This window comes from Macrobrachium rosenbergii, chromosome 26, assembly GCF_040412425.1.
Source record: "Macrobrachium rosenbergii isolate ZJJX-2024 chromosome 26, ASM4041242v1, whole genome shotgun sequence".
Classification (NCBI taxonomy): Eukaryota; Metazoa; Arthropoda; class Malacostraca; order Decapoda; family Palaemonidae; genus Macrobrachium; species Macrobrachium rosenbergii.
The window spans coordinates 27,047,371-27,061,817 of NC_089766.1; the positions used below are offsets into that span (position 1 = coordinate 27,047,371).

The window sequence follows — 14,447 nt, forward strand, 5'->3', positions numbered from 1 at the left end:
GGATCCATCTGTGTAGATTATGAAGGGATTACCCTTCCGTCTTATGTGTTCCATGGCATGTTGATGGTACATTTCTGTGTTGGACATATATTTCTTTGAAAGATATGATAAATATGTGCATAGTTTTGCCCTTTTTAGTGTCCATGGTGTGACCGGATTTATTTCTTGGGTAAATTTGGGTATCATGTTATGTAAATTCAATAGATGATTAGTTTTTTTAGTAAATGAGTTTTGATTTGGGTTATTATTTGTATTTTGATTGAGAAATTTATTTGATGCAGGAGATGTGCCTGCTTGAAGGGATAAGCCTCTTCTTAAAGTAATTAGATCTCTGTAATATTTTAGAGGCAGCTGGCCTGCCTCTGCTAGGATAGACACAGTTGGAGATGAGCGGAAGGCTCCTGTACATATACGTACTCCCTCGTGATGTAAAGCATCTAGAGATTTTAAAGTTTGTTTCTGAGGCAGTTGAATAAATTGGACAGCTATAATTGGGTAGCGGAGAAAAAAATACCCGTAAAAGTTACACCAAGTGAACATAAAATATGACACAATCCTATCAGATCTAATGCCCTGAATCAATGGAAAGCGTAGTTGGAGTAACAGATTGAAGAGAAGCCGGAGAGGACCTATCCAGTTACTAAAAAGGGAAGCAGACAAAACAATCACCCCCTTAAAACAAGTCTTACAAGACCTATCCTCTTGTCTTAGTTGTTGCTTCACTTGGGATCAATTTCTACATGATTTCGTTAGACTATGACTCACATCCGTATTCCAATAATAATCCTTCCCTCGGCAGTACACACATCCCATGAGAGTCAATACAACTGGAATAATACTTATGGCAACTGTTGCCTTCCAAGTTCTTACTGATCAAATATTCAAAATAAAATAAAAGAAAGTCCCAAAACAAACCAATTCTGCCAATAGAAAACTGAGTGCATTTAACAATCTGTCTACCTCCTATCAAAACTAGCGACAGAAGTAGACTAACAAGCTACAGATGTGTGTACCTATTAGTCCCCTGGTAAGGGGTTGGGGAAATAGATGGATAGAAAACGGATATTCATAGAAAACCAAATGCTCTCATTTTCCTTTAGCATTCTGTCAAACTCCTGTCATTTAAAAAATTATCATTATTATATTACTACTATCTTTTCAAAAAATTATTATTATTATATTATTATTATTATTATTATTATTATTGTTATTCTTATTATTATTATTTAACATCTGAGGTTTAGTTTAACCCTTTCCTGCCCAATTGACGTCATATTACGCAATAACCCCCTACCCCACTTCTTGTCTGACCGACGTAATTTTACGTAAAATTTACCGACATTTTTCGTACGTGTGGTAGGGGTAAATTTTTTTTATTTTCGGACAGTTGGTGGTTTCCATAGGCTAAAGCATACCTTGGACCGTGTAACTCAGGCATCGATACGCCAGGCAAGCAGTCCCTATACTGCGCATGTGCAATTCCCTGGCATAGTAAATTTCCCACAATGAAATCAGCTGATCCTACCCACGTTTCTCTCTCGTATCTTACATTTTTTTTTTTTATAAAATGTAGAATTACATTATTGGAAACACTCTGTTTGGTATCCTCTATTTTCTATAAATTTTTTAGTTCCTCTACTGTGCATGCGCAAATCCATGAAGTAGTAAAATTTTCACAATGACATCAGCTGATCGCACCCACGCAGACCTGGCAGGCCACACTTCTGTCAGAGACCATGCGCATTTGAGGCTGGGTAAACACGTGTGGCTGTTTACATACAGCGGCGTCAATCGAGAACAGTTTCCAACATGCTTTCGCAAAGTTTTTACTGTAAAACTAGCGGAAATTTGTTAGTGCATCACATAAGACGTCTGGATTTTAGGCAGGGCTCTGAATCTCATTTTTCATTATCATATATATCGATATTTAGAGAATTTTGTTAGCTTTCTCATGTTCCAAAAATAATTCATTCACCAGAATAATCAACTGTTATAGTTTTTGAGTAAGGTTTTCTTATGATTTTTAACGATAATGTTGAACGGAACAACGGTAACATTAAAAATAATTCATTCACCCAACTGTTATAGCTTTTATAACGATAATTTGACAACGGTAACATATTTTTCTTGACTCTCACTTTATTCCTCAACCATTTTTTTCCTCTACAATTTTTGTATTTTTTATATTTAAAGTAATTTCTAGAAAAAAATCCGAAGTAGAGCTCTTCAAAAAAATGTCTAGCGATAATTCTCACCGTATGCCTGGCATGGCGCTCTGTTTCTTACCCACTTTTCTATCAATTTTTCACCAACTGGACTTATTCGTTTTTCATTGTTTTATATGTCGATATTTAGAGAATTTTCTTGGCTTTCTCATAAAATATAATTCATTCGCCTAACTGTTCTAGTTTTTGAGCTACGAACAATAATGTTGACAACGGTAACTTTTTTTTTCGAAGGATCAATTTATAACGTCAAAATGAAACTGTTGCCGTTACCAAAGCCATTTTTCTTGACTTTCCTTTATTCTTCAACTTTTCCTCTACTTTTTCGTATATTTACAAAGTAATTTCTATGAAAAATAACCGAGATAGGGCTCTTCAAAAAAAAAAATTTTCTAGCGATAATTCTCACCATAGGCCGGGCAGAGCGCTCTGTTTCTCACCCTCTTTTCTATCAATTTTTTCACCAACTGGACTTATTCGTTTTCCATTTTTTATATGTCAATATTTAGGGAATTTTATTGGCTTTCTCATAAAAAATTATTCATTCGCCTAACTGTTACAGCTTTTGAGCTACGAACGATAATGTTGACAACGGTAACATTTTTTTTCGTTTCAATCAAATTATAACGTCAAAATGAAACTGTTGCCGTTACCAAAGCCATTTTTCTTGACTCACACTTTATTCTACAACTTTTCCTCTACATTTTCATATATTTACAAAGTAATTTCTATGAAAAATAACCGAGATAGGGCTCTTCAAAAAAAAAAACTTTTTCTAGCGATAATTCTCACCATAGGCCGGGCAAATCGCTCTGTTTCTTACCCTCTTTTCTATAAACTTTTCACCAACTGGACTTATTCGTTTTTCATTGTTTTATATATCAATATTTAGAGAATTTTGTTGGCTTTCTCATAAAAATAATCCATTCGCCTAACTGTTATAGCTTTTGAGCTACGAACAATAATGTTGACAACGGTAACATTTTTTTCGTTTCAATCAATTTATAACGTCAAAATGAAACTGTTGCCGTTACCAAAGCCATTTTTCTTGACTCTCACTTTATTCTACAACTTTTCCTCTACATTTTCGTATATTTACAAAGTAATTTCTATGAAAAATAACCGAGATAGGGCTCTTCAAAAAAACTTTTTCTAGCGATAATTCTCACCATACACCGGGCAAATCGCTCTGTTTCTTACCCTCTTTTCTATAAATTTTTCACCAACTGGACTTATTCGTTTTTCATTGTTTTATATATCAATATTTAGAGAATTTTGTTGGCTTTCTCATAAAAAATAATCCATTCGCCTAACTGTTATAGCTTTTGAGCTACGAACGATAATGTTGACAACGGTAACATTTTTTTCGTTTCAATCAATTTATAACGTCAAAAAATGAAACTGTTGCCGTTACCAAAGCCATTTTTGTTGACTCTCACTTTATTCTACAACTTTTCCTCTACATTTTCGTATATTTACAAAGTAATTTCTATGAAAAATAACCGAGATAGGGCTCTTCAAAAAAACTTTTTCTAGCGATAATTCTCACCATACGGGCAAATCGCTCTGTTTCTTACCCTCTTTTCTATAAATTTTTCACCAACTGGACTTATTCGTTTTTTCATTGTTTTATATATCAATATTTAGAGAATTTTGTTGGCTTTCTCATAAAAAATAATCCATTCGCCTAACTGTTATAGCTTTTGAGCTACGAACAATAATGTTGACAACGGTAACATTTTTTCGTTTCAATCAATTTATAACGTCAAAATGAAACAAAAGCCATTTTTCTTGACTCTCACATTATTCTTCAAGTTTTCCTCTACATTTTCGTATATTTACAAAGTAAAAATGAAAAATAACCGAGATAGGGCTCTTCAAAAAAATCTTTTTTCTAGCGATAATTCTCACCATACGCCGGGCAGAGCGCTCTGTTTCCTCCCCTTTTTTCTATAAATTTTTTCACCAGCTGGACTTATTCATTTTCCATTCTTTTATATGTCGATATTTAGAGAATTTTGTTGGCTTTCTCATAAAAAATAATTCATTCGCCTGACATTCATAGTTTTTGGGTTACGAACGAAAATATGAAAATAGAATTTTTTTTTCGTGAAATAACTCACATTTTTTGTATTTAGAGGGCTGGGACTCTTATTCTGACTATTCCACCATAAAATATAAACATTTAGAAAAAAAGGACAGCAAATTGAACATTGTTGGCATAAAATTTCTATTCTTGCTGAATTTTCGAAATAATTATTTTTTCGCACTGTCGAGCGCTCCCAGACACATTGGGGCTCATGTGCCCTCAGTGATGTGATAACTATACAGATATGAAAGGGTTAAGTAATTTCACTGTTGGTTATGAGATGGAACATAACTAACTTACTAATATATAAATTTTGGGCTCACAATTTGCATGGTAAAATTCAATACAAAGTAGTAATAAAATGTGATATGCAATTTTTTCCTTATAAATCAAACTGAATTATTTTCCTACAAAATAATGTGTTCAATTATCACAACTATGAGTTGAATCAAAATCTTACTAATTTGACTCACAATGTCATGGTAGGACTATTTTTGGTTAATTACAAAACAGAGTAAAAACACACTACACAAAACTTAAACCTGAAAATTTCAAATGCTACACCACATAAAAAACAGCATTACTTACAGGCACAGATGCTGCCGACGCAGCAGGAATGGGCTTGGCTTCTTTCTCTAAGTAGTGTTGGGTCTTGACAGCATCTCTGAAGCCAGGAAATAAGTTGTCATACTGAGCAGGATCTGCTAAACTCTGGCCTATTTTCTCTCCAGCAGCTTCTTTCCAGAGTCCCACAACGCGTGACATTTCCCCTGGCAGGTAGGTTCTGAAAGACAGTGAAAAGGCTATGTTCAAAGATAAGCAAACAACTCTCACAGGGCCTAATAAGGACAGAAAATAAAACCTCATGGGTAATTTATGCTGAGAGGGGCAAACATTAACCCTCTTGATCATTTATCTAACTGAGAGGGAAGAGCCACTCCTGAGCCTTTGGATTTATGGCTTCCTAGACACTTCTCAAATCAATATAAATACAAGATGATTTAAATTTTTCTTGCTCACTAGTTCCAAGCACAGACTGTGGCTGGTGCTTCAGCAATGGTAAAAGCAGAAGAGGAGTCTGGCAGTTTAGGAATGTATGACTTCTCTTCACATACTACTGCAGAAACTACTCCAAATTGCAGTTTTATTCCAGTCAATTGTAAATTTCCTTAATTTTTATTATAATCATCATCTAAAAATTTACTTTTCGCTGCTTCCTCTACGCGTTTTCTCTATACTTTCGGAATAAACCATAGAGGGACATTTGGATTTTTATTATTATTATTATTATTATTATTATTATTATTATTATTATTATTATTATTATTATTACTATTATTATTATTAACAACCCTTAAACGCCGACTGGACGTATCGTACGTCGACTAAAATTGTCTGTCGGGTGCCGAGTGGACGTACGGTAGGTCGACTACAAAAAGTTTTTTAAATATTCGCAGAAAAATAGTTATAGGCCTAGTTTGCGAAAGATTTTAAATCACGCGCCTTGAGGGATGCTGGGAGTTCACGGATCACGCTGTTGTTTTGTTTACAAGCGTTACCCAGCCGCGCATGCGCAAATTTCTTTCTTCTCGCACTACAGAGCATCAGCGACGCATCTCAGACATTCTTTCGTCACATTGTCGTAATTTTTGCACCATTTTATATTAGCCGTTACATAAAGTTTTATATGTAAAAATGTGTGCAATTTCATGTAGAATACAACAAAAAACAACCCATGGTTGTAGCTTTTATAAGTTTTGAAATATTTTCATATAAATCACGATAACTGCCAAAATTTCAACCTTCAGTCAACTTTGACTCGACCAAAATGGTCGGAAAAAGCAATTGTAAGCTAAAACTCTTACATTCTAGTAATATTCAATCATTTACCTTCATTTAGCAACAAATTGGAAGTCTCCAGCACAATATTTCGATTTATGGTGAATTTTTGAAAAAAACTTTTTCCTTACGTCCACGCAGTAACTCGGCCGAAAATCTCAGAAATTCTTTCGTCACTTGTCGTAATTTTTGCACTTTTATATTAGCCGTTACATAAAGTCTTATATATGAAAATGTGCACAATTTCATGTAAAATACAACACAACACAACCCATGGTTGTAGCTTTTATCAGTTTTGAAATATTTTCATATAAATCACGATAACTGCCAAAATTTCAACCTTCGGTCAACTTTGACTCGACTGAAATGGTCAAAAACACAATTGTATGCTAAAACTCTTACATTCTTAATATTCAATCATTTACCTTCATTTTACAACAAATTGGAAGTCTCTAGCACAATATTTCAATTTATGGTGAATTTTTTAAAAAGAACTTTTTCCTTACATCCGCGCGTGGTAACTCTGCCGAAAATCTCAGAAATTCTTTCGTCATTTTGTCGTAACGTTTGCACCATTTTATATTAGCCGTTACATAAAGTTTTATATATGAAAATGTGTGCAATTTCATGTAGAATACAACAAAAAAAATAACTCATGGTTGTAGCTTTTACAAGTTTTGAAATATTTTCATATAAATCACGATAAGTGCCAAAATTTCAACCTTCGGTCAACTTTGACCCGACCGAAATGGTCGAAAAACGCAATTGTAAGCTAAAACTCTTACATTCTAGTAACATTCAATCATTTACCTTCATTCTGCAACAAACGGGAAGTCTCTAGCACAATATTTCGATTTATGGTGAAATTTTGAAAAAAACTGTTTACGTCCGAGTGTTACGAATTCATGCATCATTTTGTGATAATATTTTCTCTGTGTTGCTTTGATTGTTTTACAATTTGTTATATACCAAATTCATCGCAATTTAGTGTACAATACAACGAAAAAAAAATAACTTGTTAGCTTTAAGCGTTTTGCTCACAGCACGATTTGTATACAATTATATATGAAATTTTTTTTTTTGTGCTGTCATATATTCCAATATTTATATATGATGATATTTTTTTTAATTTCTGATGGTTGCATACTAAACTTCAGGCAATGACAAAAAAAAGAAGCCAAAAATGAACTCTTAATCTTGAAAGCCAAGCATGCTGTGATTCTTTGAAAAAAACTTTTTTTCCGGCTCTAATTCCCGAACGCCGTCGGCATACGACAGACACTTTTGTAAATAGAGGCTCAGTGTTTAAGGGTTAATTATTATTATTATTATTATTATTATTATTATTATTATTATTATTATTATTATTATTACAGTGAATCATTATTCAGTGGGGATGCCCCCACCCCCCTGCGAATAGGTCAAATCTGTGAATGCTTAAAACCCTCTAAAAACACTTAGAACTGCCCATTTTGATAGCTTAAACCAAGAAAAACCCTGTAAAAATGCTTATACCTGAGTATTTTAATAGTTTTATCACAAAAAGTGCATTTATTCATGAAAATTATATGAAAATACAGTAATTAGTGAATATTTCTCAGTGAAAAATACCACGAATGGGCGAATTTTCCGCGAATGATGGCTAGATATGTTCCACAGAGAAACCCGCAAATGCGTGAGTCCGCAAACCGTGAGAATGCAAATACGGGGGGTTTACTGTATTATTATCATCATTATTATTATTATTATTATTATTATTATTATTATTATTATTCAGTAGATGAAACCTATTCATATGGAACAAGTCCACAGGGGCCAATGACTTGAAATTCAAGCTTCAAAGAATATGGTGTTCATTAGGAAGAAGTAAGAGGAAGTAAAGGGAAATGCAGAAAGAGGAGAGCCCACTTATTAAGAAGAAAAAAAAATTATAGATAAAAATTTATTAAAATGCAAGAACAATGGTATTACGGTAGTAATGCATTGCATTTTTGCTTGAACTTCTGCAGTTCCAATTGCACGACATCCTCTGGGAGGCTGTTCCACAGTCCAACGGTGTGAGGAATAAAGGCCCTCTGGAACCGAGAAGTCGGACAGTGAAGCACATTTACTGCATATTGGCACTGCTGTCCAGCAAATCTGGTTGCTCTCGGTAGATAAAGGGGATCAGGGATCAATTGTGAATGTGAAAGATCACTGTTGAAATACAACTTATGAAAAAGTGACAAACGAGACCATCCGCTGATGGTCTAAGTCATAACAGCTACTATTAGGAAACAGTAACCAACCATCCCGAACCACTATCTAAAAAGAGATAAATCTCTGGCAGAAGCAGACATCTAAACCAAACAGTATTCCAGTAAAGGAAGTACAAACAACCTAAAACAAGTTGCAATGATTTGATCACAATAATAAATATATGAGGCCTTACGAACAATACCTAACTTTTGTGCGGCATTTGTTGAGACTTTCATTAGATGTTTTTCAAAAGGTAGATGCGAATCAAAAGTTATGCCTAGAAGAGTTAAAGCTTCAGACTCATTCAGCAAAGTTCCATCCACCTGAAGTGGAGGATGGGGTGGGATATCTGAACAAGATCTGCTAATCAAAAATGTTTTCGTTTTACTGGAGTTCAGCCTCATACTCCACCGACTACACCATTCCCTGAAACAGTCCATGTTCTGATTGAGGCTGAAGGCAGCTTCATTTCTCATAAGTGGAGACTTTACTACACTAACAAGTGTTGCATCATTGGCACAGTGAACAGTTTTCCAGGCCAACAACCAAATCACCTGTATACACTAAAAATGACACTTTTATGATAAAATAAAGTTTCATATATACTTCCCAAAGTAACTACATAGCTATTGGTTCCTAACCTACGGCAGCTTAAAAATTCAAAATTCGCGCAGTGGAGCTTCTATCACTGTGTGTAGGTGACAAGGTCCCGCCCACTATCTGGGATTTAGAAGAACTTACCAGAGAGCTCAATTCATTTCATGCTCTAATGTCCATGCAAGGGGAGGAGGGGGGCTCCAATCAGGTAATTACTTGGTAAATAAAACTATCATAAAATGTCATTTTTATATAAGTAACTTACCAAGTAATTACATAGCTGATTCTACATTGTTAGGAGCTGGGAAAGAGCATGGACATATTCTAATCCAAAGCATTAAGTAATGAATTTGAAATAGAAAGGTTGCTAACATTAAATGTTTGTTGCTTCCTTACCTGTTGAGAGAGCTCCTGCAGGTAGGTACTGCATCTGGTCAGCACTTCTCTCAACCTGTAGTGGGTGTGGCAGTGTAGCCAAGGTTTGTCCCTACATTAGTGGGAACTTTGCAGCGGAGGAAGTACACCGTATGCTGAACAAGTTTAAAAGATGCCCTTGCCCTGGATGTAGACCAGAATACACAAGAACAACACTATCACCTACACCACAGAATTAAAACCACAACCCATACCATTAAAAACAAAACTGGTGGGTACTCCAGGTAAAAAGCACCCCAGGCTTCCCATAAGCTCAAAACCCTAAGTCAAGGCGAGTGGATAGCAAAGAAACAGAAAGTTCCCTATGCTTCCTCTCCAAACACCATGCCAGCCAAGGATAAAGATCCTAAAGTGTTACAGTTTTCAAACATGGTCTCTATATCCTTGAGGTAGTGTGTGGTGAAGATGGATTTGCATCTCCAGAATTTCGACTGCAAGATCGTAGAAAGAGACAAATTATGTCTAAATAACATAGAAGTTGCAACTGCCCTAATTTCGCGAGCCTTAACCTGAACTAAAGGAAAGGCGTCTTCCTGGATCTGAGAGTGTGCTTCTGATATCAACTCTCTCAGGAAAAAGTAAATGCAGACAAAGCGGGCTTGTTACAGAGCACCAGAGGTTGCTTGAAGGTCCTCTAATCTTTTCCATCCTGTGAAGGTAGTACAAGAGACATCTCACTGGACAAAGAAGTCCCTCTTCTTCCTCAGGTCCTAAGACGTCCATGAGATTCTTGATAACGATGGATCAAGGCCAGGCCTTGGACGGGTCCTTGTTTTTAGCAAGGAAACCAAGAGAAACTGAGCAGCTGCATCCCCTTGCACAAAACCTACTCTCGTCTATCACCAACTCACTAATACGCTTGGCCATAGCAAGAGCCACTAAAAAGAGTGTCTTCTTGGTGAGATTTCTGAGTAAGACAGAACGGAGCAGTTCGAACTGAGAACCTGAAAGCCATTTCAGTACAATGTCTAAGTTCCAAGAGACACTGGAAGAACTTTCTTGCTTAGTCGTCTCAAAGGATTTGATCAAGTCACTGATGTCTTGATTAGAAGACAGATCCATTCCTCTGTGTTTAAAAACTAAGCTGAGCATCGACCTACACCCTCTGATGACAGAAGTTGATAATTTTCTGACAGACTTCAGGAATAGTAAAAGATCAGCTATTTGATTTATAGGTATCGCAGAAGAAAAGACATTATTGCGGTTGCACCACCTGCTGAAGACTGCCCATTTGGATTGGTAGAGCTTTGTAGAAGACATTTGTCTGCATCTCACAATCGCCTCTGCAGCCTGCCACAAAAAGCCTTTTGCTCTGACAAAGCCCCTGACCATCTGAAGCCTGTCAGGGGCAGAGCAGACAACCCCTGGTTGAATCTGAGGAAGTGGGGTTGTCTGAGCAGCAACCATTTTTGTGGAGAGTTTTGGATAATCCACCAAGAGCCAAATCAGATCTGGAAACCATTCCTTGTTTGGCCAAAAGGGAGCAACTAGGGTCATGGAGGTGCTCTGATGCATCGACAACTTGTTGATTAACTCCCTGATCATCCCGAAGGGAGGGAGGGCATACACATCTAGGCCTGTCAAGTCCAGGAGCATGGCATCCGTTGCCCGTGCTTGAAGATCCGGGACCACAGACCAAAAGAGTGGAAAGCAGTGATTTCTCGACATTGCGAAGAGATCTGCGGTGGGTTTGCTCCATAGTTTCCACAGATCAACGCAGACTAACAAGTCTCAGGTCCATTCAGTCGGAAGGACCTCTTCGAAGCAGCTTAGCTCATCTGCAATAACGTTCACTCTCCCTTGAATGAACTGGGTAATAAGAGTGACTTGATTCTCCTCCGCCCACAGAAGGAGATCCTTCGCCATCTCATACAGAGAGGAGTGAGTGGTCCCCATTTGTGAATGTAAGAAAGTGCAGGGGTGTTGTCCGCATGCACTACTATCTTCTTGCTGCAGACTAGGCCCGAGAAGGCCTGAAGGCCCAGGTGAACAGCTCTCAGTTCCTTTACACTGATGCGAGACTTCCGTTACAACATTGTCCATGTTCCGGAGACTTCCCAGCTATACAGGAGAGCACGCTAGCCTAGGCCGGAGGAGTCTGAATAAAAGTGAAGGTCGGGGCTCACTGGAAGAAGAGACTTCCCTTTCTGAAGTCTTTCTCAGCAATACAACCACGGGAGATCCACTTTGATATCCGACATTGTCAGGAAGATGAATCAGTCTGGTTGAGTCTTTCTGCACCAGTTTGCTTTCAGGAAAAACTGCAGGGGTCTCATGTGCAGTCTGACTAGTTTCACAAACTGCTCTACTGAAGCAAGGGTCCCTAGGAGACTCATCCACTGTACTGCCAAGCAGGAAGGAAGTGCAAGGAACTGACTGACATTCTGAAGACAGTCGTTGACTCTTTTGGGCGACAAAAAAGCCTGAAAAGTCCGAGAATTAAGGATCATCCCTAAATAGTGAATCTCCTGAGTTGGTGTCATGAGGGATTTCTTCTCGTTTATGACAATGCCTAACTCCTGCATCAAGTGAAGAGTTTTTCACAAGTCCTCCGTATACTTCTCCTCCAATGAGCAGCAAAGAAGCCAATCCTCCAGGTACAAGCTGATGTTGATTCCCAGAAGGTGAACTCAATTCCCTAGAAGAGCAAGGATTCATGTGAATACTTGCAGTGCCGTTGACAAGCTGAAGCAGAGGGCCCGAAACAGTAGTACTTTCCCCTGAAAGACGAAGCATAGAAATTTCCATCAGTTCGGATGAACATGGAAGTGAAAATATGCATCTTACGTATCCAAGGTGACTATCCAGTCGCCCTGCTGCACTGAAGACATGACAGCAAACTGTCTCCATGTGAAACTTCATCTTCAAGATGAAGTATTTAGGGCGCTGACATCAAAAAGGGGCTTCCAGCCCCACGAGGCCTTCGGAACCACGGAAAGGCTGTTGTAAAAGCCTTCTGAGTGGCAATCTAGTACCTCTTCCACTGCTCCCTTGATGATCAGGGATTCGACTTCTTGAGAGAGCGCCAAAAACTTTGTGGAACATTCTGAATACACTGTCAAGGTGATTGACAATGTTACTAAGGGAGGAGCTTTTATGAAAAGAATGGCGTAGCCCCACTTGAGAGCCTTGACTACCCAAGGTTCCGCTCCTCTGCGCTCCAACTCCTTCCAAAAAAGTATTAGTCTGGCTCTTCCTTGGACACAGAGGACTAATTTCTCATTTCTTGGCGTTGGTCTTGAATGAAGACTTGTTAATGGACTTCGTAGGAGGTCGTAAGTTTGATCTAGGTCTAGGTTGGGTTTTCGTTTTCCCCCCACAAAAGGGCTGAGGCTGTAAGGGGGAGAACGATCTCGATGTGGAAGGCACATATTCCCTCAGATGCCTAGTGCACTGTACTAACAGGTCAGTTGTAAACTATTTCTGCAAATCTGAATCTCCTTCACGGTGACTTGCGGAAAGAGGTGAGACTTATCCAAAGGAGCAAAGAGTAGAGCTGACTTCTGTGTCAGTGAGACTCGATTTCGAGGTGAAAGAACACAAGAGCTCCCTCTTTTTTACCACACCCATTGAAAAGAGACGAGTTCTGAAGAGCCGTCTCTAACTGCCCTATCAGCGCATGAAAGAACCCCCAGCCAATCAGAGGCAAAGTTTTCAGCGAGATAAGGACAATCCTCGATCTTTCTCGCAAGCACCCCAATGGCCCAATCGAGAAAACTAGAAATCTCGAAAACCTTAAAAATGTTCTTGATAAGGTGATCAAGTTTGGGGGAGGAAAACATCATCTTGGCCATAAAAAAGGCTGTTCTACAAGCCAAATCTACCAGACCAGAGAAGTCCCCCTGGGAGGAGGCAGAGACTCCCAAGGAAGGAGTTTCCCCGGTGGCGGGGAATGAGTACTGCATCTTCATTAGCTTGCTGGGCAGAAAAGCATATGTTGCTTAGAGGCCAGCCAGTCATGTACCTCTCGAGAGCCTTCCTCAGGAAGAAGAAAGAACTAGTTTAGGTAACTTGGTACCTTCAGACGACTGCTTCCTCATGAAGAAGGCAGAAGCTGGAGAAGTTGGAGAAGCAGGAATGAAGAAATCCAGAAAGCTATTCAGGAGAAATCTCAAGAGAGACGAGTATACTGAAGAGGGGACCGTATCCTGAACAACCTCTTCCTCCTCTGAAGAGATAGGTCACAAAGACTTGTCTTTGGTTTCGGGAACTGTAGAGGTTTCTTCACGAAACCTATATGCTCTGTCAACTGACACTGGAGTAGGGCTAACGAATCTTCTTGAACGACGATGATGGCAGTTGATGAGAGGAAGGCGCCGGATGCCAGGAAGAAGTGGTTAGGCGCTCGGCTGTTGGCGCCGGAAGCTCGGGAGTTGGCAATGGGTGCTCAAAAGCAGAAGTCTGGCACGAGACAGCGGGCACCGGGCGCTCGGAAGAAGTCGGGCGTTTTGGGCACTTACAGAGCTCAGGACTGTCTCCCAGTGAATGACGAGGGCGAACTGGAGAAGCGGACTGGTCCTGAAAGCTGCAGGAGGGTTGCAGGCTAACATCCCTGTATCTCTTGACTGTCAGAGGAGAGGTATTGCCAAGCTCCGCATGTCTCTTGAGTGGGCACAATGAGGCAGGGGTAGGGATATGGGAGCTTCTTGTCTGGGCTGGAAGCTCCCAAATTTGAGGAATTTGAGGAAAGCTCATGCACTAGAACGCCTTTCCAATGCCATTTAGTCAAAGCCTAGAAACACACGACAGGCCCACCAGCCTCCCTTGGACCTACGGTATGTCCTCTCCCGTGGGGATGCGGGACAGGGACCTTTGTCTAGGAGCACTGATGGGACGGACAGCCTCTTCCTCAGCATTCACAACACTGACACTTCTCAATGCACTGTCACTAAGCACATTTTTCTCCATTAGAGATCTAATAGCGGACCCCATCTCCATAATGGTATTGGATAATAATCCAAACTTCTGATTGAACCTTGATTCGAGGCTGGCAATGGCGTGGAAAGTGGAATCATGGGAACCTG

At 38.9% G+C, this 14,447-nt stretch overlaps 1 protein-coding gene across 3 annotated transcripts in view; it reads right to left on the bottom strand.

The window, feature by feature from the left end:
• The window catches only part of beta'COP (coatomer subunit beta'), a 195,063-nt gene that overhangs the window by 62,464 nt on the left and 118,152 nt on the right, over nt 1–14,447 (bottom strand). For all 3 annotated transcript variants that reach the window (XM_067128419.1, XM_067128418.1, XM_067128417.1), the window contains exon 15: nt 4,903–5,098. In XM_067128419.1, coding sequence (XP_066984520.1) covers nt 4,903–5,098 — 196 coding nt within the window. The remainder of the gene's footprint in view (nt 1–4,902; nt 5,099–14,447) is intronic.